Source organism: Chanodichthys erythropterus, chromosome 12, assembly GCF_024489055.1.
Source record: "Chanodichthys erythropterus isolate Z2021 chromosome 12, ASM2448905v1, whole genome shotgun sequence".
In the NCBI taxonomy this organism is placed as follows: domain Eukaryota; kingdom Metazoa; phylum Chordata; class Actinopteri; order Cypriniformes; family Xenocyprididae; genus Chanodichthys; species Chanodichthys erythropterus.
The window spans coordinates 27550935-27578384 of NC_090232.1; the positions used below are offsets into that span (position 1 = coordinate 27550935).

The 27450-nt window shown below is 36.7% G+C and overlaps 1 protein-coding gene across 3 annotated transcripts; it reads left to right on the plus strand.

Moving 5' to 3' along the window:
• Positions 1-329: 329 nt before the first annotated feature.
• Positions 330-26032, plus strand: anos1a (anosmin 1a). 3 transcript variants are annotated; one of them, XM_067403827.1, is made up of 14 exons: positions 330-577; positions 4883-4930; positions 13859-13921; positions 15006-15228; positions 17745-17941; positions 18168-18297; positions 18430-18626; positions 20549-20690; positions 20832-20948; positions 22341-22429; positions 22910-23081; positions 23522-23739; positions 24533-24677; positions 25049-26032. In XM_067403827.1, exons 1-14 carry the CDS (start codon positions 398-400, stop codon positions 25096-25098), a joined length of 1971 nt encoding a protein of 656 aa, XP_067259928.1. In that variant the 5' UTR covers positions 330-397; the 3' UTR covers positions 25099-26032. The 3 variants fall into 3 exon arrangements, with proteins under 3 accessions (XP_067259928.1, XP_067259929.1, XP_067259930.1); XM_067403828.1 differs by having other exon boundaries at positions 17745-17929; XM_067403829.1 differs by lacking the exon at positions 4883-4930.
• The last annotated feature ends 1418 nt before the right edge of the window (positions 26033-27450 follow it).

The window sequence follows — 27450 nt, forward strand, 5'->3', positions numbered from 1 at the left end:
TTAGTTTGAGATGGACAAATCAACATAAACAAACAGGTTTGATACAAGGTTGATATGTTTTATTTGTCAAAATTACATACTAATTTCACTATTGCTACACTCAACGTTTTCTAAACGTTAATGTCACAACCATGAAGTGAGCAGCCATGAAGTGAGCAATCCACAGAGAGCATTAAGCTGTGTATCTTCACTGAACAGCTGCTGCGTGCGGTCGGTGCACCTGATCCCGCGCGTCTCACGGGCGCAATCTCTGTCCAATAGCAGCGCGCGTCTCTGCGGAGGCCCCGCCCACACGCGCTCATTGAACTTTCATTATTTGCATCAAGCGCCCGCACATCCACTTTTACTTTCAAGCTCTTCGGCAGACGGTCCAACATAGCACTTTCTGTTCGTCAAGATGCGTGACGCTCTCATCGTTATGTGCATTGGGATTATACTGTTAATAAACAGCGGGTTTGTAGTAATGAGGAGGCAGGACTCGTCTTCAGCTCTTGGCAGTATTTTCCGTACGAGGTGCGCCGCCAGGTGCCTGAGCCTTCACAGCACGCGCATCGCTCTCTCTCCAAAACATTTCCAGGTAAGTAAAGAAAGAGTTGACAAGTAAATGTTTATTGAGTCAAATGTACTGAATAAGACAGTCACTTAGAAATGAATAAGTGCCTTTTCCCCTGCCTTTATTTATAAAATAGTATACTTCATTACTACTAATGATCAACTTATGTTTTTTTTTCACAACAGATACAGATTGTTTAGCCTTTTGTATTGCTGTTATTCATATGTTAGTAGTGATATTACTGTTTTGACTTAACTAAATAACCAGCCAGACTAAATTTAATAAAAACATAATATGCATTATTATAATTGCCATAATATTTAGGCAATATAAAGTTGATTTTGGATCTATATAATCTCAAATTCATCTAAATGGCCAGGAAGAGTAGAGATCGAATGATTGTAAAAGTACAGAAATGATACAAATCATATATTAAATAAGTTACTTTACCTCTGAACCTTTGTTGTTGGGTGACATTTTGTTTTTCTGTAAAAATATCATCAAACTGATTATTGGTTGATCTAATAATAATAATAATTGATTCATTTTAATATTTAAAACTCCAGATAGATCATTCAGTGGCTTGTTGTCGCATTTCAATTTGATAAAGAAATGTACGATCACTCTGCACCTTATCAGATGAACTATACTTTTGTTAGTCAAATGACAGTTATTTTTAGTGCTATACCTTAACCAGTGAACACAAGCAAGCTCACTCATGAAGCTCATCCGTTTGAATTCCTAACCATTCACCCAGAGGAGTTCTACTATAAACAAACAGATGCATAGAATTGGAAAAATGGAGACACAACTGTACAAATCTCTGCCAGCCTCAGTCTCAACACTGCGGTTGGGGTTTTCATTAGAAGTTTAAAGTTACTTGCTTCTTTGTTTATGTTGGTTATGACAGACCGTGGGAGGATTTGGGGTGGGGGTAGAAGAGGAGAGTGTGAGACTTCCTCTGTGTATATGTGTGTGTGTGTGTGTGCATGCCTTATATGTTTATGTGTGTTTGTATCTGCACAAAGGCATGTGGAGGGGAATCTTTGTGCGTGTGTCTGCACTTTTTGTCTGCTGTCAACAAACTCCCTTGTTACAGTGATTATATTCATCCTCATGTCCTTCCTGATCTTTATCATGAGTTTGTACCCACATCCGACCCAGAAATAGACAGCTAGTCAAATTCATTTACAGTTCTTTTGCAAACCTTTAGTACGAATGAAAGAGAAATTCTTTTGTTCAATTTAGAATATATTTAAAAAGGATGATTTAGTAAGTGTCAAACAAGTATTTTTCCCTTTCATGAATAAGCTATTCTATTCCACAATAATAACTTAAAGGTTTTTTTTTTTTTTTTTTTTTACTATATACATCAACATGAGCAAACATGTGCTCAACCAATGCAAACAATTAAAAAGTGTTATATCCATTAAAAATCTATATATCCATTCTAATTAAATCATCTCCTATCTTCAAATGCCCTGTCTGCTCATCACAGTGACGGCCTTGTTGTTATCTGAGCCAGACATCAGTGCAGAGGGAAGCTATGCACATCAGTCTCTTTTATCAAATGCTTTATTCTACAGCAAGCTGTCCATCTGGAGATGCTATCAAATTAGACACTGGTCTAGAAGCTCCTCATTGTCTCAGCACCGATTCCACAATGCGTTCAAAGCGTTCCAGAACTCTCCGACTTCAACAGCTGCCTTCATTCTGCTGTCCGAGCAGGAACTAAACCAGAATGAATGCTTTTCATATCTGCTGATCATTGTCTTCGTGTCCACATCCCTAAAGCCCACTTACGCCGTCTCCCGAGGGGGGAGGCCATTTTGGCAATTATCCCCCTTCCTCTAGTATCAAATGGAGACCGGGGTCATGGGTTAATTTGAACGGACTGAGCTGAATGTCAAGTTATGCTGTGGCAAGACATAACATCGAGCTATGAGGAGCTATCGCTGATGATTAATGATTATGGGAAATTAGAGAGCATTTGATGTGGTTCAGAGAACGTCTTATCTGTCAGCGTTTTGCACGTGGAAATACGCAGATCTTTCAGCTGTCTCAATATCCTGTTTGACTGCCATTGTTTTATTTGATCATCAGTCTTTGCTTAACTATATTATAAGTTTTTCCAGGAACCAATAGTTATTTAGAAGTATAGTTTTAGTCAAGGCCGTAACCATGTCTTGAATTTTGGGGAGACCATTTTTTTCTGAGGGGGCGGGGGTGTTTTTGCATCACTGGATATTTCTATCATAACACAGTTGTCAAATATTAAATGTTCAGCGACATCTTACCTCACACTCTTTCACCATTAAAACTAAAGCATCGCCTTTGAATTAGCACTCATCTTCTGTGAACGTCTTATTTGATTTGATTGGCCGTCTCAATCATTTTGACATTGATGAGCTCTGTTAGACCATGGAGGCAGATCAGCCTAAAAATAGAACTTTTAAAACTTTCTGTCATCCTAATAACAAACAGAGTATAACAGCAGAACAGCATCAAGAATATCAAAATAATGGGGGGCTGGTTTTAGTACTTCATTATAAAGTATAGCATACAATTATTTCATACACATAAAAAATGGGTCAATGATGTGACGCTTTTTTCTGTCCCATTAATTTATTCAAATAAACAATACAAACAAATAAATTAATACATTTTTAATTTTTTTTTTGTATTAAAATTCATTTTAAAATGCATAAAATCAAAAATGTCACTAATTAACAGAAGGACAAAACATTAATATTTGTTAAAGCAAAGACTATAGAATAACACAAGACGTGTCACTCGTATTGTTTTGAATGGGAGAAAGTGTAACGCGCAATATGGCGGAATAAGTCCTGCCTTCTAAAGCCAAGAGCCAACGCGCATTTAGGTCTGCGCATGCGCAGTAGCTTGATCCAGCCTGAAACAAAATAGAGTTTTTTTGTCATGATTCGAGCGTTTAGAAACTAAATTTATGAGTCGGTTATTGTTAGATTTCATTGGTGATTTCAAATATCAAATTTAATCGTAAGGTTGACGAACAGTTTTGGAGAATCTGATGTTTCCCCATTCAAAGAGATAGGAGCTGCATGATGCCCAGGATGTCCGAGAGGCGTTTCAAAGATGGCCGCCGAGTGAAATGACTTGTCTTAAAGGGACTTTGGTTAAAGTCATGTAGTCATGTGGAGCGACCAAGTCTTGTGGTCCAACCAATTTGAAGAAACACACAGGAAAAAGAAACTTTGGAAATTATATCATAAATATTTCAAAAAAGTCTCGTAAAATATCAGTCAATTTGTCTTTGTTGTTTTATGACAAGGTTGTGAAGTGTTATGCAACTTCCAAAAATGTAATATTTATGAAGTGATTCATAGTAGTTGAAAAAAAAAAAAAAACTTTTTTTAATGTGTCCATATTCAATGTGACAATTAGTTTTTAATTGATGGTTACACTGCATGACATTTTAGAGTCATTAAATGTAAAATTTCTTGAAAATGTTATAAATGTATAGTAAAAAAAACATACAAAACCAACATGAACACAAAGTAATACATTTCTAAGATTATCATGTACGCTCTTATACGTGATTGACCCAATAACAGTTAAAATATGTCCCATATACAGTACCTTTAGTAATGAGAATAGGTTTGTGTAGCTCTGATGTGAGCACATGCATAACGTCTAAGTGAACTAACCATGCTTATGCTGCCGGCTTGATCCATTGATCCCACCACAGGCCAAAATAGATTTGTTTAGCTCAATTCCCCATAGTGGCGTAGTCGCAAGATCTGGCAGTGATAATACTGTGGTTACTTTAGAGTCCCCTCCATGTGCAATAAAATATACAGTGCATCTTAAAGATTTTATCCTTTCTTTGTTATTGTGCTATTCAATAACCATTATTCTGATGGCTGGCCAAGGGCGTTATTCCTGTGGTCTGCCAATCAAATATGCTGCACATAAGCTTAAAACAACTAGTTGTTATTCAGATAAACAAAACCCTTTGACGATTCCTGACACGCTACGGAACATTCCAAGATCTGCAACGCAAACAGGTGCTGATGAGTGATTTCTGGTGTTTCTGTGCTCAGGTTAGTCTTTTTTTTGAAGGGAGGGAATGTAGACTGACTGTTCTGGTTTATGAGCAATTTTACATCGCCGTAGTCAGGGCTGTGTTTTTAAACAAGAATAATGCGTTCATAATAGGAAATTTCCTTTTTAAAGCCTCTCTGCTCAGCAGGGGCACATAAAAATAACACGATTCAAATGAGCCTGTCTGATGTGACTGGTGATTACAGCATTCTGACACGCAATTCCATCTGTCTCTTCTGTCCGCAGAGTAATGGATCCCTTGGATGGTGTCAGAGCCATAAACAGTGTGCAAAGGTAATTTCTGTCAAAATTACACAGCATTTCACAGCAGCTTGACATAAAAGCCAACACAGATCTATCACTGTAAAACATTGGTATGCCTCTGCACCTCCTGTAATGACATCATACATCATCGTAAAAGCTACTGTATTTGTCAGCTATCGCCTTGGACTATTATATCCGCGCTAGCTGGTTGTCGTACAGAAATGAGATTATGATTCACTAGCAAAGCTAGAGGTCAAATCTGTAATGAGACTGATACAAATGGAGTTGAAAGGCTATGTGTTTTGATTCACATTATATTATACAGCCGGTGTTATTTTTCCTTTTCACTTCAAGGCAAAATGCTAATTTCAGTAAAGAACTCAACCCACTTTTCTTAATGAGGACATTAACATGCTCTAGCAGCCTAGTCATTAAATAACAATAATATGCCGGTAGCACAGGGGGAATAGAGCTGACATGTTGCCAATGCAGATTTTCCACACATTTCACTGTGGTATTATGTAAAGCTCCCTTTGATGTATTGTTCAAGATGAGGGCTGCTTTCCTTTCAATGCTCTGTGCTTGCATTCCTTTACATATCAACCAGCTATTGCAGTCCTCACAATGACAGTCCGCAGAAAACTTTCTTGAATGCACATCTGGACGTTTTGAAATATTTCAAAACAGTTCATGATTGTGCATGTTACAGTTAAGCGCCTGAGCAGACTTTTCATGGCTGGAGGGGCGGCTTTAAGGATTTGAGATCTTTAATGCATTGATGTATGTGTGCATATGGTTGGAAAGAGTGCAGCACGTGTTTTCATATCACCCTCGGGGTAAGTTCACTGGAACAGCCAGGGTTTTGACCTCCCTTCTACGATCCATGAAAACATTTGGCCAACTGGTTCATGGATTTTTACTGCATTCTCCAGAGAGTTTCCTCCATTGGCTTTAAACGAGGACAATGCCTTTTAAACTTTTTCTGCTCATTATACAGGATCCACATTCAGTTAAAGTCCAAAAGCTTCAGGACAATGTGCTTTTGAAACCCTGTGTCAGTAATAATGCATTTAGGAATACTGTAACTAAATAATGTGTTTAGTTTTGTCATCATGTAGCAGGAATGTGCAAAATTACATATTGTCATTATCAGTTAGTGTGTGGGTTTTCTGAATGTGCAGCTTTTAGTTTTCAGTAGGATAACTCACATATTTTGTACCAATCTTTAAAGGGTTAGTTTACCCAAAAATGAAAATTCTGTCGTTCCAAACCTGTAAGACTTTCGTTTATATTCGGAACACAAATAAAGATTTTTTTGACAGAATCTGACAGCATTCAGTCCCTCCATAGACAGCCTTCACAGCTGGAACTTTGACGCTTCATAAAGAGAACTAATCCATATGAATTTAGCAGGCTATAGTCCAAATTTTCTGAAGAGACACGATCGGTTTATACGATGAACAGATTAGGGATGCATGATTTATCGCGCATGCGATTTGGCAAAGGCTGCGATTATTTTATGCACTATGGCTCTGTGATCAGTAGTAAATGCTTCTCCATCTGAAAGCCAGAGGGCGCTCTTGTGCAGAAACTCTAAATATGCACTGCCGCAGAAGTAGATAACATGCATCATATTGCTGTAGCTGAAAGAACAGAAGATTGAAAGGCTTTGATTAAACATGACTAATAAACAAACGACTGCCTTATAGAGTACCTCAGGGATGACGCATTTTATAGGCAAAACCCGGAAGCGAGTTAGCATTTTAGGGCTTCCGGTTCCAACGTAAAAAGTCTATGGGTTTTTACTAAAACGCCTGAAATAAGGTCTGTGATTAACAAAGCCTCTAAATATTTTCACGTTTTGATCTATGACATAAAACACACCAGTTATAACCCGCTTGTGATTTTTTAAACCTTTATTGTGTCAGCGGCAGTTGCTAACAAAATGCTAAATGGACTACTTCCTTTGGCTGGGACTTTAGACGTCATCATGACAAACAGGACATTTGGACAGTATTGCTCATGAAAAAGTGGATAAGTATTCATACACAGCGCAGATCATAATCAGTTTTTAAATAGAGTTGTTTTTTAAATACAGTTTGAGGAAGCTTGGTGGTGACGACGTTGATCTGCGACCATGGTGTGCTGTAGTCCGTTTATAGCCTACTGTTAGCTTTTTATATCTGACGACTTTATTTAGGCTTCAAAATGTATAAATGCTCTCACAGAAGGTCACTATGTAGTGAGTTTTGAGTAAAAACATGTTATTTAATGTTTTCTTTTGTTGGACAAGATGTTAATAAATGCTTCTTATGTCTGGAAAGATGTGTGACGCGTGCTGCTTTTTCAAATGTACATTATAAGCGACTCAAACTTGCAGTGCTTTTAGATGGATTAGCATTTGGAGCCATACTTGACAAGCTGCACTTAAAAAAATAATCGCAGCCTTTGCGATTTCATAATCGCACTAAGAATCGTGTTTAAGCGTTAATCGCGTTTAAGTTCAATGTTATTTTTTGTATCGTGCGATAAATCGTGCAGCCCTAGAACAGATTAAATTTAGGCTTTTGCTTACATATAATCATTGAACAGTGAACATAAACAGATGCTCAACAACAAACCTCTTGCGTAACACACAAGAACAAACCTCATTGGTTCGTGCAGAAACACAGACGTGCTACGTACCACGTGAGAATGAACCTCTTTGGTTCTCACATGCATCAAGCAATCATGCTTGCGCTTCCCACAACTGATATGTCAGTTGAGGAACATTTACATGTAAATATAAGCCTAAATTCAATCTGTTCAACATATAAACTGATCGTGTCTCTTCAGAAAATTTGGACTAAACTACTCGATTCATATGGATTAGTTTTACGATCTCTTTATGAACTTTTTGAAGTGTCAAAGTTCCAATTGTGAAGGCTGTCTATGGAGGGACAGAATGCTGTCAGATTTCATCAAAAAGATGTTAATTTGTGTTCTGAAGATGAACAAAAGTCTGGTGAACTAACCCTTTAAAGGTGCTAAAGAGGATGTTTTGTTTTATACATTTTTGCAATATTACTTGAAACTGTCTTTACTAACTGATAAAAGACTATTTATTAGGTGCACTGAAAGGAATGATATTAATATACATCATCTGTGCACGAGGTAGGGCCTTAAAAACATCAGCCAATTGGCCCTCTGTCTTGTCAATCACTGCCGTGACGTTCCTTGTGAGAGACGAGCGTGGCTGCGCGCTCCAGTAACTTTCCACACTCCACAGGTGCCGCATGCGATGTTTAAATAGCATGTTCAATTACAAGAGCAACACACTTTCAAAACTCTGAAATCATTTCCCAAAAAAAGAAAACATTTAATCCATCCCATTGAAAGCATCACAGCTAAAAATATTAAACATGAAAAAAAGGTTAGCCTCACTAATTGACTAGTCTCTTGCTGACTATCGGGACCTATGCTTAAAATGAGTCCCTAAATTTATTGATTCTTTGATTAAAAAAAAAAAAAAAAGCTTTTTGTTTCTAATTAAAAAATTGTTTACTTAAAAAATTGTTTGGTTATCAGTAATCTCTCATTGTAATATGACCTATGGGAATCATGGCTTTGATAAAGCTAAACTTGTTTATCAGTCTCTGTCCTGGATCTCTGAGGAGAAGATGGAGTTCCTTGCATAACATTGGTGGTTTGCGCTGGAAATACAGACTTCGTTCACTCCTGTTGGCTTTCATGCCACATTCAGGTGAACAGGCTTCTAAACGTAATTAATCCTTCAATCTCACTACTAATTAAAGAACTGTATCATATCATGTCATTGCATACAGTACATGCACAAAGCAGACTGCAGCTTTTGTTTTTCTGACCTTGTTTACCGCTACATTCCAGAACTAGCATTTGCATTCAGTGTGAATACACAAACATCCATTAATACTCCTAACAGAGTGTTTACAAACTAGATTTGTTATTGAAAATGCCATATTGGAACTTAAAATGTGTTCCTGCTCAGAAGCTAGTAGCTTCCAAAATAGTCTGTTAACTTTCTGTTTAGTCTGTTGCTTCTTGTTTAGGCTGCTTGCCTCGAATTGACTGTTAACCTAATGGCCTCCTCTCATCGGCTCTTTTTGATTCATAATAACTATACTCAGACAGCACTTGGAAAGCTCTTCACTGAAGTACTCTTCAAAGCGATTAGTGTACTAGAACTACATACAACAATTCCTCAATTTTTGAACAACGTCTACAAATGTTAAAGTACACAGTCGGCCCTCAAATCAAAGATCTGCTCTTGAATATTGTTATGCTTCTGCAGCACGTGGCTTTTAGGCATTTGATATTCAAATGTCAGCAAAATAATTAGTGTGCCTTGACAGTTCTTTTAGCCTCCAGTTTAATTGCTGGTTCAAGTATTGCTGTGGCACCAATGCAATTGGAAAACCAAGAGTGCCAGCAATTTTCATGGCATGAGCAAGATTTCAATTACAGTTGCTGTACATAATTTGCTGAGACTGGCAAAGTGAGCGTCTCAGTGGTAGATTAAACAACGCTTGGAACCTTCTTAAAGAAAATGCAATTTGTCCAAATGTTGGGTCCAGACATGGGTGGGATTCTTGCATTCCTCCCAGCATTAAACACCCAAAGCCAGCATTATTCAGACTCACTTACACTAATAAAGATTTGAAAAGATTTTTTTTTTTTTTTTTTGCAGCAATGCCATAGAAGAACCATTTTTGGTTCCCCAAAGAACCTTATCGTGTTCATTTCTTACAAGAACCATATTTTTCTTAGTGTAAAGAACATTTTAATAATCCGAAGAACTCTTTTCCACTATAAAGAACCTTCTGTGCAATGGAAATATGGACGTTAAAGGTTCTCTGTGGAACCATCAATGCTACTAAAGAAACTTTTTTTTAAGAGTGTTGTGGAGGGAGCGACTCAGTTTTTACCATTTTATTCAAAAGAAACAGGCCTTTTTTATGTAATGCTGAAAAGTACAAAACTTGCATTACTTTTTTGGGGGGGTTTTGTTGTTTGTTCAACGGCAATGCGTCTTAGCTGAACTGGAACTCACCCAAGGCTTCTTCTTAGCTCAATCTCCATGTCCGCAGCTCTTAAATAACCTTCATTTTGTATGGTGGAAGGGAATGCTTGATTTGAGTCTGAAATGGGGCGTAAAACTAACTGGCGCTGGGGTACAATAAAGACACTGGGAGCGAACGCTTTCGTGGAGATTACAGGTGCCTTACGGACAAAAGTGGAGTGGGTTTGGCACAAGCCAAAAGGTGGCTTTAGAAAGGTGAAAGCGATTGGATTGGAATACTTTAAGTGATTTATAGCTTAGATCTATGCTGTTCTTTTTCCACCAACATGCAATGCATCATAAAGGGCCGTTACACAAAGGGCCATTGAGTGCTGTATTTGAGAGACTGATAAATGAGACTATGGTTGTGAATGCGGCGTTCCTCAGAACAAGCTATTGTTTACAATGGTTGAGGTTTAAGGGTGAGGCCGAATAAAAATGTAGTTTAAAAAGAGGCCAATGAATCTACTTGTCATATAAGATATGAATAATGTCTGATCAATTATAAAATTTTATGTTTTTTCCCCTTGCAAACTGGTTGCACCATGACTTTGTTGGTCGCTCCACATGACCTTGATTTGGCAGACAAAAGTCTTTCAAATATTAAGCAGCAAAAGCTTCTAAAACAGTAATAATAAAACATTATGCTATACTACTTAATAACATTTTCTTAATATGCTACATTATGATATATTAGGAATAAATGAATACATAAATATATAAGTACAGTAAGTAGGTAAGTAATTAAATAAATAAATAAAAAGTCACATGTATTTACATAGCGCTTTATATAATACATATTGTTTCATAGAAGCTTTACAGTCAACAGGGAAAAACTGTCAATACTGCAAATTTCTCCAGTTAGGACACAACAAATTTGGTTTTAATTAAAACTTTAATTTCAATAAAGCAGCTTAACAGGAGACAGTATGGTGTCATTATTTGATGTCAACTCAATTCACTTATTCTGTGATCTCATTCAATAGTGTAAAGTATACAGCCAAATTGTTTCAATTTATGAATATTAATTAATTAAAAGAACATGAAAAGATAAATGAGTAGACCTGGACACAAAAATGCAGTTTATTCACCAGTCATTTAATACTCTTTATTCTGTATGTATTTCACCTAGTGCAAATGATTAACATGCAGTAAACATTAGTACTGTACAAATTGTATTGTAAGTAAATGAATCTTCAATTATGCAATGCTTGTATTATTTAATGTTGCATAATGTGGTGTGCATGATGAGTGGATATTTACATGCATGGGAAACAGAAGCAAGCAAAGCGGAATTCTCTCAGCTGCACAGGCGACTCTGAGACAACGTTTCGTGTGTTAGAGCACACAAGCTTCAGGCAATCTCAGCAGGGCTCTGGCCGCTCTGAATTCCATAAAACTGCCTCCTCTGCCGCCTCTAACTGCCCCCGTGCCTCTCCCATTATTCATAGTTTCCGACGACTGCACCACCCCAAGCCCGCGCCGTCTTTAAAAGGTGTGCGTTTTTACTGCCCTCCCAGATAAATGTGTTTCCCACTCTCATTCTCACTCAGAAACATCGCCCCAAGGAAAACCTCAGTTCCCCCAGCACAAACACACATATATTAACAATTTGCACAGACACACACACACTAACGGAAATGCGCCTCAACCTTATCGTTTCCTCCTGATACTAAATCCCTGGATTAACAAGCATTTTAATGCGAAACTTTCTAACTGACGTCTGCAGAATCTTTCCCTCGGAAGGAAGTGTACGTTTTTCCCAAGGTGGTGGTAAAGGTCCATTCATGCTGTTCTGAAATGTGACCATTGGAGTAAAGACAGCTCCTAGATCAGCATAATGTGTAATGTTCACATCTCTCCCCAGCATGCTCCTGCAGAGCAGCGTTTAGCTCCAGCACCATAGTGACCGCTGTGTCTCACCGTGGCATGAAATTGGAAATGTGAATTCCCCAGAGGCAGCCACGCTCACTCATGCAAGGAATTGAAGTGTCAATTTTAAGGAAAGGAGAATAGAAGATGAGAGAGCGAGTGAAGGAGAAGGAGAAAGAGCCAGGGAGAGAGTCAGGTGTAGACATTGAAATGAAAGATTTTTGGCATGTGATTTAAGTGCTGAATGCAAATGTCAGTGATCAGAATACATTCAGGGATCTCTCCGCTGACACTTCCAAGTTGCAGAGAAGTTAATGACAGACTCCAAACACCTATGTGTGATCAAAATGACAAAAGTGCCTTTGTCTGAACGATTTGACAACTAGAAAACTGCTAGATTACAATTCATTGTAGCTCTTCACATCAGCAGAAACTATTCAAAATACATCAGATTTTCACTAAACAAGTATTATGTCATAAAGTATTTACAATAACGATACTATCGAGATACACTAGCTATAGAAATGTGGAAAAAATGCTATGTCAAATACATGCTTAACTTTGTTTAGTTTCAGTTTTCACTTTTTGAATCACTTTAATTACGATTTTAGGGAAGTGAAGAGAGAGTCCTTCACATACGTACTTTAATACTCAAAGACGTACAAAAGTATACAAAAAGATCATACTCTTTATCTGCACTTATTGCAGAATGGGGTGTCTAACACCCCACCTTTTCCAAAATCCAAAAGAATCCCAAAATTTCCCATTCTGGCTAACATTTTTTCAAGTGTGGGCAAAGTCTCAGTAGTAGCTACATGCTGTGTCTTTTTCTTTTTTCCCCATTTTATGACAGGTGGCAACCACTGTTAAGATGCAATTCACCTACTATGTTGGATTGTCAATCAGATAGTTAGCAGGGCTGGATTATTTACAATGATATTGTATGCGTAGTTTTAAAGATACATTAGGTAACTTTTTGCCCTCTAATGGTTGAAGCAAAAAACTACAAGTTACTTGCAGAGGAACATTGTTTTGATCATTATGTGAGCTGTGATTTGTTATTCTGCACAGATGAATCCCATGGTTTGAAGCGCACAGCTGTGCCCATGGTTACAGATGTTCGCCTTATCAGTGTGAACGTCACTAACTACATCACTAACTACTCTCCCTGTAACGAATGGTGGATATCTAAAAAATGTCTTATGAGCAGTTAAGTAGCCATAGTATTTTAGTAGTAGTATTTTAGTACCATAGTAATTTACACTATAAAAAAAGATGGTTCTTTGAAGGTTCTTTACACGAAGTAACAGTTCTATTTAGACCCTGAAGAACCATTTACATGCTGAAATGTTTCTTTGTGTTAGAGTTTAGGGTTCTTTTTTCCCGCCTTTTTGTTTTTCAAATCTGTAACTGTCAAAGCCACATCAGTACTGGTTTTCTGGAGCTTAGCCATTCAATTACATAGACTGTCAACACACTCTCAGCTGGTAAATTATTTCTTTCTTAAAATGTCTACAAATTTTAAGTTTCAAATTGTAACTGGTTTCCTACCAATCACTTTTATCACACTATTGAGTTCTAGTACTTTCAAAGCATGGTTCTTTATGAATCCTTATAAAAATGGTTCTATTTAGCAACAAAAACGGTTCTGCCATTGTTACAGGCCAAATAACCCTAATTTGGTACTGTTTAGAACCATTTTTCATTAGAGTGTAGGTTAAGACAAAATCACGGTTTGTAAGATGTTTTTGTGATGTATTCATTCATTATTTCAATTTTGTTAATTTTGAACTAAAAAATTACAATGTGTACATTTAACATGATATCAATATTTGATTATTTTTTTTTAAATACAATGGTTATCATTAATATCTGTATACTGTAACATCTCTACTCAAAACAAATGCTTCTGACTTTAACATATTCGCCTGTGATTGTATGAAAAAGAATGATACCAGAGTCATTTGAGACTGCTTCCTGATACTCAAACCTCTGCTGTCTGTTCACAGTGCCTGGAGCCATGCAAAGACTCCTGGGAGTTGAAAGATGGACCTTGTCGAGATTTATGTGAGGTACAGACCGCAGCATTCTTAACAGATCTAGTAGTTTCTGGGATGTGCTCTCAATAAGAAAAAAATCTGATACAAAATGGCTGACCTTGATGTTCTGGTTTTTCAAATATTAATCCTCCATTGTTTTTCTTGACAGACTTGGCTACCATATAAGTGGTCTCCTATTGTTCAAAATGATAATGTTCTGCTCTGATCTTCTTTTTAAACAGTCTGAGAATCTCTTTGAACATTTCCCTTTGGTCTCGAATCCTATTATTGTGGTGTTTCTCTACATTTTAAAACTTTTGGCCTAGTAACATCTATAGCTTTTCCTGTTTCTTTGGCTATAAATGCACTGTTGAGGGAAATGGGGACTTAAACCAATGAATATTAGTTATTTTATTTGCCAGCATTGATCAGGACCTTCATCCATCATTTTAGAATTGTATGAGCAAGCAGCATAAATTCATTCACAACATGTAAATGTAAAATGTTATAATCATCCTGTTTTGAACAGTGCCAAAAAAAGAAAAAAAAAAAAAGGAAGAAAAGCCATTCTCTAAGCCAGCTGAAAAACAATATACACATTTCATATAGGCCTAAACTACACATGAACATATACATTTTTTCTATTATTTCTCTGAAATAAATAAGACGTATTATAGGGTAACATAATTATTCAATTTTCTGTAATATAATTTTGAATAATTACAAATCTCTGCCCTACAAAGGGCAAGGGGTTTGGATGGATGGATGAACTTTTATATTATATTATATTATATTATATTATATTATATTATATTATATTATATTATATTATATTATATTATATTATATTATATTATATTATATTATATTATATTATATTAATTATAATTTTTGCATTATTTATTTAACAATTATATTATATTATATTATATTATGTTTCATATTATATTATATTATATTATAATTGTATTATGTACAAATACATGCATACACTCACTTAGAGGAAAAAAGTGTGTTTTAAAAATCCATAGACAAATTAATGTCACATAAATGAATTGCTAGAATCTATAAGGTTTGAGATACATGTGTTAAACTGTACACTATGGCATCTCCTCAGCATGTGTTTCTCAAGCGTCACGGGGAGTGTGTGACAAGCTGTGAGTTCCTGCGATCAGTGATGGTGGTGAAACAGGGTGACTGTCCGCCGCCAGAAAGAGCCAGCGGGTTTGCAGCCGCCTGTGTGGAAGGATGTGAGGAAGACGGAGAGTGCTCAGCCCAGAAGAAATGTTGCCCAAACGGCTGCGGACACACATGCCAGTCACCTAAGAACCTCTACAGGGGTAAGACCTTACTGAACCTGATGGTAAACAGCTGGTTTAACCCAGTTAACAGTTATTTTTAAATTATCTTTAACCAGCTGTGGTCGATGCTAATAACTGATAACTGTACCTTTTTGCATTTAACTCTTTCAACTGGAATGGCTAACTGAATTAAAAACAACTCAAATAGTTAAAAATCTTAGAAGTTAGACTTGAAATTTAATTTCGAACCAGAATAATTTAGAATTTTATCATCAGAAGAATACACGCACTGACAGATTTTTGTAACCGCGTGTTCTACAGCTACAATGGAGGACTACGTAGATGTTAGATTGTGCGAAGAGGTTAGAATGTGCCCTCATTTGTACAACTCTAGTGTAATGGATCCACTGAAGGCAAGTTGCTTAGAACCCAAGTGCAGTTCATTTAACATAACTGTGAACTAAATACAAAAACAAAGACTTGTCTTGACTTGGCATGGCATGGCTTGGCAAAACAAGAACTAAAACAGAAAACTCACAAACAGCGGTTCAACATGACAATACTCAACAAAGAACAATGGCAAACATGAGGGCTTAAATACACACAGACTCATGATATAACTAGACACACCTGAAAGCAATGATTAAACCAATGAACCAATAGGCTTGTTCGACTTCATGCAGCGCTGCACAGACCGATCGGCGTCTGACTTGAAGCACTGCATGCCGGTTAGAACTTTTGTTCGACTTGAGACAGTACCAATGCAATGTGACTGTGACGTATGGCATCAAAATACTGGGAGAGTGATTCGAGAGTAGCCGGCTGGTTCATTCTGTGCCGCATCTCAAGAGTGGCTGCAAGAGATCTGATGACGACATGGCTGTTTCACGATTGGCCAAATTCACCACATGACAATGATCACGTGTTTGTTCCCACCTTCAGTTCCACTTCAGTTCCATTTTTATAACATTTAAAGCTCTTTTCATGTAGTCCCGATGTTATATTGTGTCATGTTTATCAAAATAAAACTCCACTACAGTGGTATAGTATATGCTTATGTTGAACTTTACTCTTGTACAGACAGACGCTGTAAGCAGTACATAAAGTATTGAATGAAAATGTCTTTGAAACGTTGGTGTATTAGTCAAATATTGCATTTATTTCACTTCAGCAGTGGCAAAGTATGCAAACGCAGTGTGAGTGTCACACCGGGAAGCAGAAAGTGTCTGACATTACGTCTCTGTTTTCAGCTCCTTCAAGTGGCTACTCTCGCCGATCGGTTGCATCCAGCCTCAGCCGATGTCAAACACACCTAATGATAACATAACACATGAGAACAAGGGAATCACATGACATGATCACATGGGGACATGGGAAACACATGACAACAGGGAGCACATGGCAAACATGGAAACAAAGCAATGAAAACATAACAATAAGACATGACTAATCTTCAAAATAAATATCAAACATGAACATGAAACAAAACCAAGACTAGACATGGCATCTAGCATGAAAGAATACAAAGATATTTACATCTGTTGTAACTCATGGCGAGAGAATGCTCAAAACTGTGCATGCACAAATACTTTTTATCTCACAATTCTGAAAAAAAAAAAAAAAAAAAAAAGAATCCCGTACACTATCAACTTGCAAAACAATAAAAAGACACTTTATTAGCAACGTTTCGATCGTAAGATCTTCATCAGGCATGTGCATGTTGCCTGATGAAGATCTTACGATCGAAACGTTGCTAAAAAAGTGTCTTTTTTATTGTTTTGCAAGTTGATAGTGTGCGGGATTCATTTTTTTTAGTTTTTTCATATTTTGACTATACTGGTCTTCTTTCCTACGCACCTATCTATCACCTACAGGTGTGGGACGTTAATTATTCATTTATCTCACAATTCTGACATTTTTCACAGAATTATGAGATATAAACTTGCAATAGCGAGTTACAATGTCAGAATTGCAAGATATAAACTCGCAATTCTGACTTTGCAAGATTATTTCTCACACTTATGCCTTTTTTTCTCAGAATTATGAGATATAAACTCGCAATTGCGAGAAAAAAATCAGAATTGTGAGATAAAAAGTTATTTTTTATTCAGTGGCGGAAATAAGCTTCCATAGATACTTATGTGTCATATAGGCTTATCCTTGGAAAGCAGATAATGTACTGTATTAATTTAACGTAATTTTCGGTATTTATTTTTTATTTTTTACAGGTGTTTTACCAGTAATTAGAATTTTGCACTTCATTGAGTTGTGTTTTAGGGTTAACAGAAATGTCCATAAAATTACTGGATAATATAGAGGTAATGAGTTGCCAGTACTTTTTCCGTTATTTTACGGATTTATTTTTTACAGTGTATGAATACATTATATATTACTGATAGACTACTATAGAACAAAGGCATATCCAGATTGTTCTCTCTTAAGTTTAAATTTCTATTCTATTCTATTCTATTCTATTCTATTCTATTCTATTCTATTCTATTCTATTCTATTCTATTCTATTCTATTCTATTCTATTCTATTACCTTGATATTCAGGTGCTCCTCTGAAGCCCAGGAAGGAGCTGGTCTTTCAGGAGCTGGAGTCTGGTGTTCTGGAAGTGCGCTGGTCCTCCAAGTTCAATGTGTCAGCAGAGCCAGTGTTAAATGTTCTGCAGAGGAGGTGGAACTATGGCATCCACCCCAGTGAGGATGGAGCCACTGAGTGGCAAGTGGTGGCACGGGTAAGTGTGAAAGTATGTGTAATATAATATAATACAATATAATATAATCATTTTAAATGTAAACATCACAACAAAGTTTGTAAATACATTAACATGGTATTGGCCAGGCATAAAATTAAATGCTTAACTTCACTTGGGATCCTTGAACTATATGTTCAGTCAGTCATTCTTTATTGACTCCCTTCAGTGATTTATATGCTCACTCCTACACTCATTAATCTGTGGTTCTGTACTGTAGACATCAGAAGAGCGTGTGTGGTTGACAGACATTCGACCCGGCCGCTGGTACCAGTTCAGAGTGGCAGCAGTCAATGTTCATGGAACAAGAGGATACACAACCCCCAGCAGACACTTCAGATCCTCTAAAGGTGAGATCAAGAAACTGTAGATCTAATGGGGATTCTATTAGGCTCCATTTTAGGAGAATAACAATAAGATGAAACGTCTGTACTGTACCGTAAGTATTGTACTGTAAGTTTTTTTATTTCTCCCCCTCTCAGATCCTGCCCCTCCTCCGGTTCCATCTGAACTTCATGTCAGCGAAATGACCTTTGGTGCAGAACGCTCTGTGTCTGTCCGCCTCAGCTGGAGCATGTCTGCAGATTTAGACATTCCTGTTAACCATTACAAACTCTCTTGGAGCTTGTCTGACCACACAATGCCACCCAAACTCAAAAGGAGACAGACTGCAAATGGGGTAAGTCTTATGACTTGCCCGTGCCTCTGCCCTTTCACTTTTTCTCTCAGCCTTTCACTATTTCATTTTCTCATATACTGGATTGTTCCCAAAACCCCTCAAGGGTTAAGCTCCCCAGCCCCTTCTTTCAGCAAGCCACAACAAATTAGATATCTTAGTGCAAATAAGTGCAAGATAAACAACTCAGGATTGGGCCTTTGATCGCACCAAGCCCTAAATTCAAGGGCTTCAGACACTAAACTAGGGTGGTACAGCATTGCATCACAGCTCTTGGCAAATGCAAACATTTCTGGGCGCCATTTGATATACAGCCAAAAACAGCATATCAATTCTAGTTGTTCTTGAGAAAAGGAAATCTCTCAATAACAGCTGAATTGTTTTTCTTTGAATGAGATCATGTTGAAGAGTTTATTTTTTCCTCCTTTAAGAATCCAAGAGATGGCAGTTGCGCTGCTTGATTTATATTTGCATGTTATATTTTTGAGGGCTTTGTCAGCTGAGGGACAATTTCCTCAGAAAACTACATTTTTAAATGGTTGCTGAGTGAATGCAGACCAATGCAAACAACACTTCTTTCACTTTTGGGCTCTGTAAGATGATAGGAGAAAAAAATTCAGATTGATTTTAAACAGATTACTTTAGTGAACAATGATTATAAGATTATAACGCAATCTGCATAAAACTCTGATAACATTGCATTTGGTGTACTCTATTGCTATGATTTATGTGATTACTAGTAGTATTAATATTAACATGTGACTCAGCTACAGTATCAGATCTCATGTTATTGAATTAAAGCAGGGGACTCTAATATGGCCTGTGGGATATTTTGGAGAAAACTTGCAACTAAAATATACTGAAAACATTTTGTATTAATTTATTTTATTGGTATGATATTTCTATAATATTGTATTATCTACAGCAAGTTGTATTTTATACACTTTGGGATAGAAACATTTTTTTTCTGCAAGGAGAGGATATTCACCAAGGCTGCATTTATTTATCAAAAAAAAAGCAAACAGTATAAACATTATTATTAACAGTATTATTGTGATTTTGTGTATCAATGTACCAGTCTTTACTGTCACTTTTGATCAATTTATTGTCAGCAACAATGACAAGATGGACAATATATAAGGAAAGTTTCCACTGAAAAATTACACGATAAATGTAATGTACTACTGATTTGATGCTGTCAGACTGCGCTGCAGGCCTGTAAACTGAAATTAGCCCAAAATAAAAGTTCTTTATTGACATCTAACCTTTAAAGGGTTAGTTTACCCAAAATGAAACTTTTGTCATTAATTACTCACCCTCATGTCGTTCTACACCCATAAGACCTTTGTTCATCTCTGAACATAAATTAAGATATTTTTGATAAAATCCGATGGCTCAGTGAGGCCTGCATTGCCAACAAGACAATTAACACTTTCAATGCCCAGAAAGCTACTAAAGATGTATTTAAAACAGTTCATGTGACTACAGTGGTTCAACCTTAATGTTATGAAGCAACAAGAATAATTTTTGTGTGCCAAAAACAACAAAATAACGACTTTATTCAACAATATCTAGATTTTAAAACACTGCTTCATGAAGCTTCGAAGCTTTAAGAAACTTTTGTTTCGAATCAGTGCGTATCAAACTGCCAAAGTCATGTGATTTCAGTAAATGAGGCTTCATTATGTGATAAGTGTTTCGAAATTTCAGTGGTTCACCACTGGGGGGGGGCGGGGGGGAGGAGGGGGGGGGGGGGCGTGACTTGAGCAGTTTGATACGCTCTCCGAACCATTGATTTGAAACAAAAGATTCGTAAAGCTTCGAAGCTTCAGGGGGTTTACCTTCTAGGTACATTTTTTGGTGTTGGGATTTGTATTGCTGTGACTTTTCTAATGCATCCCTGTGGGTTTTGTGTGTGTGTGTAGGACTCTACTTACGCAGAGCTGGATGACTTGAGAGAGAACAGGAGTTACACTGTGGAGTTGCAGGCAGTTTCATACTGGGGTCAGGTCCCCCTCAAGAGCTCCAAGGCCATTCTTCAGTTTACTACAAGCCAAAGACAATCTGGTACAAAACTATTTAATTGCTGTACATTTTTGCTTGATATATAACAGCACTCATTTGGGTGTTGTGAAATACAGTGAAAACAGCTGTAAATGTTTTGAATTTGTAACTTTATACTTTTCCCCCATATTTCATGTCATTCAGATATGGAACCCACAGTCAGCCCTGTCTTTATAAAACCCCAGTCAGATCTATTAGACGTGGGCACTCCGTTCTATCAAGATGGACAGCTTCAGGTCCGGGTTTACTGGAAAAAGAAAGGTATGACAGATGCAATAGACCACGTCTTTCATGTGGGGAACAGTCCTGTTCTGTTACTTTGCTGGATGTCTTTCTTCCTCACAGCTATGCTTTGTAATTATGTAAACATTGTGCTTATTAAAGAGTTCAGAATCAGAATATGTGTAATTAAATGAAGAACAATAGCTCTTTATTTGAGAAGAGATAAGAACTACTATTGAAGTAAGTGTGGACCTGTTTGTGTGCTAACATGAGCTGATGAGGCATGTCTCAGCCTAACTTCGCCTGCTGCAAATTATATTTAAACTGTTTCGGTTTGTCAGTGAGTGATGAGTTAATCCTACATTAAACTCACAAATGAAAACTGTCATGGAAATGAAAACATTTCATTCATACCAAGCCATGCAAAATAGTGCTTGAAATCTTTTCATTGACCTCTGCAAGGATGTTTTTTTTTTTTTTTCTTCGTAATTTCAATAACTTAAGACTCACACTGGCCACATGTCAAATCCCTTAATCTCTCTAATGGATGTCCCACATATTTATCTAATACTGATCTGTCAGGCACATTATCAAAATTGCTTTGCTTTGCATATTTTGCTTGGTTTTTCATATTTTCTGGATGCAATTACTGAGCACTGATTACTTGTAACATCTTATTACGGTAGAAACTACAGTACATGTAACATATGTAACAATGACACTAAAATACCAAAAATTCTGTCATTATTTACTTACAGTTATGTTGGGTTACACGTTATTATAGGTGTATTTAACTATTATGTACTTACATCAAAAAAGAAAAAAAAAGAAAAAGTACAATGTAGTTATTATGTTCATGTTGTATTGAGAAACACTTAAGGTTAGGGACAGGTTTAGTGGTTTGGTTAGGTTTAAGGGGGGCGAAAAACCTTTGACAATACAACAGACAAACAAAAAAGAGAGACATTTTCTTTTGTGCTTAACAATAGAAAGGAATGCATACATTTTTGGAATTACATGGGGATTAGTAAATGACAGAATTTTTACTTTTGAGTGAACAACAGTACCATACAAGAAAGAGCGCTGATATTCAGTACACCAGAACAATTGGCTTTGTGAATTTGCTGAGATAACAGTAACAGTTCTATAAACGACTAAATAATATCAAATAACTTATTTTTTCAGACAAAATTTGGCTAGTTATTTCAGATAATCCTTCTCAGCCAACCCATAGAAATAGTTCCAAATGAAAGGAAATCATTAAGGTTTTAGTAAATTAAGATCGCCAAGCAACGTACTGACTGGAAGCCTGTCTGGAACAACATATGTGAGTTGAGCGAAGCGACAGAAACTTCCCGTCCCCCATTCAGAGTGCTCTATAATCACATTTTGGAATCTGGCATTTCATATTTAGCTGTCTTTCCCTTTCAGATCCCACTGTGAATCGTTACCGTGTGCAGTGGTCTCCGGAATTTTGCAGTCACAATGGATCCAGAACCCAGGAGAAGCTCATCACCCAGGTAACCAGTCAGGAATGTATCTTCTATCCTCCCTACAGGTGCAAGGCCACATTCTGACAGCTCATACATAAGACAAATTTCCAAGGAGAGTGTTCGTGTGGTGTTCATTGATCATTCATGGCACATAACTCACCATTTGGAGGCACATCCCAATTCCAGAAAGATTTCTTTACTAAACTGCAGAGAAATATGAGACAAAATAATCTTTTAAACTGTATGCAATTATGCTCTTTACAAAGTAAGAGATTGTGTTAAAATCTATGACACATTGACAAGGGGGGAAATATATTTATCAGCATGAAAATTAATCTTTCTTGACATATACAAAACATGAACTATAGATTTTCCCATTGTGGCCCACAGCAATGCTGGATGTGGTGATAGGTGATCAGTCATCATATTTCTCCTTGAATTCTTTTCAGTGGAGTTGGAATAAAGTCTTACTTTTTTTTTTTTCTTTTTTCCCATATCACTGAACAGGAGAATTTTGCTAGCCTTCCTGGTCTTCAGTTCTCTTGCAAGTATAAGGTGATCATCCAGCCTATAGGAACAAAGGGTCGAGCCCAGGCGGAAAGCACAACCTTCTACACCCCCTCCTGTGCTACCATTCAGAGCAAGAGTCCAAAACCCATTCCCTGCTCCACAGCCTCAGGTGAATCTGAGATATGAAAGAATATTATGACTGTATTGCTACATTTCATTAGTGTAATCTACAAAGGTTATATATATATATATATATATATATATATATATATATATATATATATATATATATATATATATATATATATATATTAATCTGCATATGGTGGTTGGACTACATTATTTTATTTTATTATTAAGAAGCAGTGAGGCAGTTTTGTTAAAATATTTTATTTTTCTAAAAAAAAAAAAAAGATTATATCATAAAATCATAAACTACTTATGTTATGTCACTTACATTATGTCACTGTAACATATTTCACTTTATGCACCCAAAACTATATCAAAATGAATTTTTAAAACAGAACAAAAATAGCATCACTTGTATTTGTATATGGTTTCATGTTTCTTACATGTTTCTTATATGATTCTATTTTCTGAAATCTGCAGTGGTTCTTCCGAAGATCCTGGTCAGGGCAGAGAACCTGACGGCAGCGTTCTCGGTCTACATGGGGAATGTGACAGGCCTGTTCTCATGGGTGGTGGCCATGCCTCAACCGTCACAGCAGGTCACAGGGTATCAGGTCACATGGGCAGAGGTCATCACAGAGAGCCGCAGAAATAATCTGCCCAACAGCCTCATATCCCAGTCTCAGATCCTGCCTCCAGTAAGTCACGTTTATAATGATTGCTGGTCACAAGCATACAGTATGTTGTGTTTTGAACTCTGTTCCCTGGCATGGGAACCTGGTCGACCAGGATATGTTTTGTTTTGGGCACTAGTGTGCAGGTCCAGCAGCTAAATCACCAAATCAGAATAGAATTAATACTTATATATATATATATATATATATATATATATATATATATATATATATATATATATATATATATATATATATATATATATATAAAACAGTTATTTTAACACAAAATATGATATGTAATGTTGGTAACCAAACAGGCCCCATTTACTTCCATAGTATTTTTTTCCATAGTGTGGAAGTCAGTGTACATCAAGCAAGCACAAAAAATTAACGTACAGTACACAAGAGTAAATACAAACAAGTCTTTGTTGTTAGTCGCCAACAGCACAGCAGCTCCAGAGAATCAAAACCCAGCGTTACTTACATGAGAAGGAATCAAAGCAGCCTCTGCGTCTGTTTTCAGGACTTCCCACTTAGCTATCTCCAGCGTTGGAAAGCTTTGCTAATATAAACACGGGTCCTAACGCCCTTGCCCAGTCATAAACCTTTATTCCAGTGATATTCTTTTGAGCTGTTTTGTATTGTGTCCCATTTCTCATTCTGCAGTCTCCCTCTTGCTCGCTCTGTCTCCACAACAGTCATACTGATTGGTTAGATGTTTGTTGTTGGTATCGGCCCGATTTTATTTATTTCTCAGACTCAAATGATCTTAATTAACTAAAAAAACAACACACTTTTCTTTCCTCACAAACAGGAGCGTAATATCCTGGTAGTTTCTGGTCTTCAGTTGGCATCTCTCTACAGGCTTGAGGTGCAGGTGATCACTACAGGAGGACAAGGCCCAGCAACCTCCAGAACCTTCCAGACACCAGCTCACAGCAGGCCAGTCCTGCACTACAGTAAGCTCTTTAAACTTACAAGACCTTTTACAACATTTTAGTACCACGTCACATACTATTTAAAAAATAAATAAATAGTGAAATCGCTAAACTTACTTGTTTCACAATTTATTATTGGATATCTTTTGGGGTATCTATTTGGCACTGAGCACTCTAGTGCAAAAATACTGCAGCCCAACCCTTAAATCGTAATAAAGGAGAGCTGAAAAGACATTCTTGTTCATCGGAAGGAAAAGGTCAGGGGGTTTATGAGAGGTCAAAAGTCTTGTGCAAGTGGCCCCAGCTCTTGATGTGGAGGTCAACCAATAAATCATGTAATTGAGATGAATTGCTTTTCCTCTCCTGACTCTAGTGTATATTTAACTCCGCAGAACCCAGGATTAAGAAACACCATCTAAGGTCGGTGATAGAACGGCACTGAAGACCACACTGCAATGAATCATCCTGGACCATAACTGACTCCTCAGGAACACAGAGTATCAGAAGAACCAAAGAACACTGTTTCAAATCGTGTTTCAGCCTGAGTCAGTCAGCTGCCTCATAACTCAACATGGGGACCTGCTTTAATCTGAAGATCAAATTGTGATTGACGTTATGATATTTAAAGACCCAGTAATTTCCTGTGGGGGTGGGGGTGGGGATCGGCTTCCACAAACTAATTAGTATTGAATTTGCAACAAAGACTTGGGCATCAAAAGCACAAGTCATAGGATGAAAACAAAACAAGTGCAAATATGAAAAAAACAACAACAACAAAAAAGGATTTTAAACTGTAACTTTGTGGTTATATGCCTAAAAGACATGCTTTGAATTGCACCCTTTGGTTACACTGACCCTAAGCGCTGCAAATGGAGCCTCTTTAATCCAATATTGCATGTGATGACTAATTTGGTTTAACTTGTAAATAAGCCTGACTCAGTACAATTGTTTGTGGTTTTGCATGTGTTCGTTAAACATGGAATTTTACTGTTTGTATCCCCATTGTGTCAATAGCAACAAATGAGGAATCAATGAAAAATATCCCAGCTCTTTAAAAAAAAAAAAAGGCATTTAAGTTTATGAGGGTTTTGTGTGGTGTGTGCACAATATGCTGTAGAGATATTTGTTTGCAGTCATGTAATTCCTGTATATACTGTATGTTTTTATTTATTTATGTATGCAATACAAATGTGTTATGTGGATTTGTAACTGTCTGTGCGTGTGAGTGCATGAACGTGTGTATGTGTGTGTGCGGGTTCCCCCAGCATCATTCACAAACTGACAAACCCTTGCAAGGAGATTTTGTATAAATATATTTGTAAATTCCCATGGATAATGAATATTAATGTACATATTTTATATGAATAATAAAGATGTTAAACCCTTGTTTTCCCTTTACCTTACTGGTTGTGTGATCTGTAACAATGCCACACAAGCAATATTCACTCAAATCATGTATATTTAAAATACACACACACACAAATCAATAAAAATATTCACACATAAATTTCATCAATGCTCAATTTACTACTAAAACACTATTACATTTCCACCCCTTGACAATAACAATATACAGTATACATATATAATTGTGTTTATTTTTCATTTCGATGCAAATGTACACACTATGTTGAAAAAAACAAAAACAAACATCCAGATTGAGAGTAATGAGACATTCTGTTGATGCAGCTATTGGGTTCTGCTTCTATTTCTGTTGTGGTTCAATGTGTGTGTGTGTGCAAACAAAGCATTCATGAAGCCCTAAGCTCAAGGGACAAGTGTGTGGTTACTCAAACATACACATATGCATGCAGGCAACTCTACCCTTGTAGCTCTGTAGTCACTTTCATTAGAATTCAACTCCACATCTGGCCCTCATGTCACAACAGAAGTGCGTGTGTGCGTGCATGCGTGTGTGTGTACGCCTGTTTGTTATATGGAATATTGATGTGCCCTGTTGTCATTACCCCTTCAGAAAATGTCTAAGCAAAAGGACAGGAGACAACGTGTACATGAGATAACAATATTCATTAGCTTTGTGCATATTGCAGATGTCATACAATACAATGCACCACCAGCAAATGTTCAAACAGTATCAAACAAACAGGTCTGTTATTGCCTTGTATTCCCTTACAAAAAAGAAGTTTATTCAAATGTGCTATGAGTATACTTCTTTTGCACTAAAAAAAAAAAGAAAGTATGCTTTCAGTCTAGTTTTTAATGCACTTCCCAGAAACTTCAAATTACATTTAAGTATACCCATACTGACAGAAAAGTCAGATATGTTCCTAATTCTGAGTATGAGATTTTTTTCTTTTTTGTGTAGTACACTGGTAGTGTATGTAAGAATTTAGTTCAAATCTACTTCCCATGACTTTGACGGAATTTTCCATAATTTATGACACAACACTTCCCCGCCATTGACAGAATTTTCAAGCAATCCATGTTCTCACTTTTATATGGTAGGGGCACTATTACACATCTTCTGTAAGAATACAGAATCTCTGGATCAAAACACAGGTGAAAAAGAAGCAGAAACAAGTGAGAGAAGCATTGCTTATGTACATGTAAAATGACATAAAGTGGACACAAAACTGCATAAAGTTAAAGAATGAAATGTCGACCCATGAAGAAAATTTGATCCGGATGTAGTCCTTGATAAAACTAATAAGTATACTTGCAGTATAAATCTTTTAAACTAGTAGTTTACTGAGAGTATACTTCAAAGTGTACTTTCATGAACTAAAAAATGTGATACAAGTATTTAACTAGTTAACTATCCGTATACCTATAG

Coding starts and splice junctions, on each gene's coding strand:
- anos1a (XM_067403827.1), top strand. CDS start 398: ATGCGTGACGCTCTCATCGTTATGTGCATTGGGATTATACTGTTAATA. Junction 13,922..15,005: donor CTTGTCGAGATTTATGTGAG/GTACAGACCGCA, acceptor GCATCTCCTCAG/CATGTGTTTCTCAAGCGTCA. Junction 18,298..18,429: donor ACACTTCAGATCCTCTAAAG/GTGAGATCAAGA, acceptor TCCCCCTCTCAG/ATCCTGCCCCTCCTCCGGTT.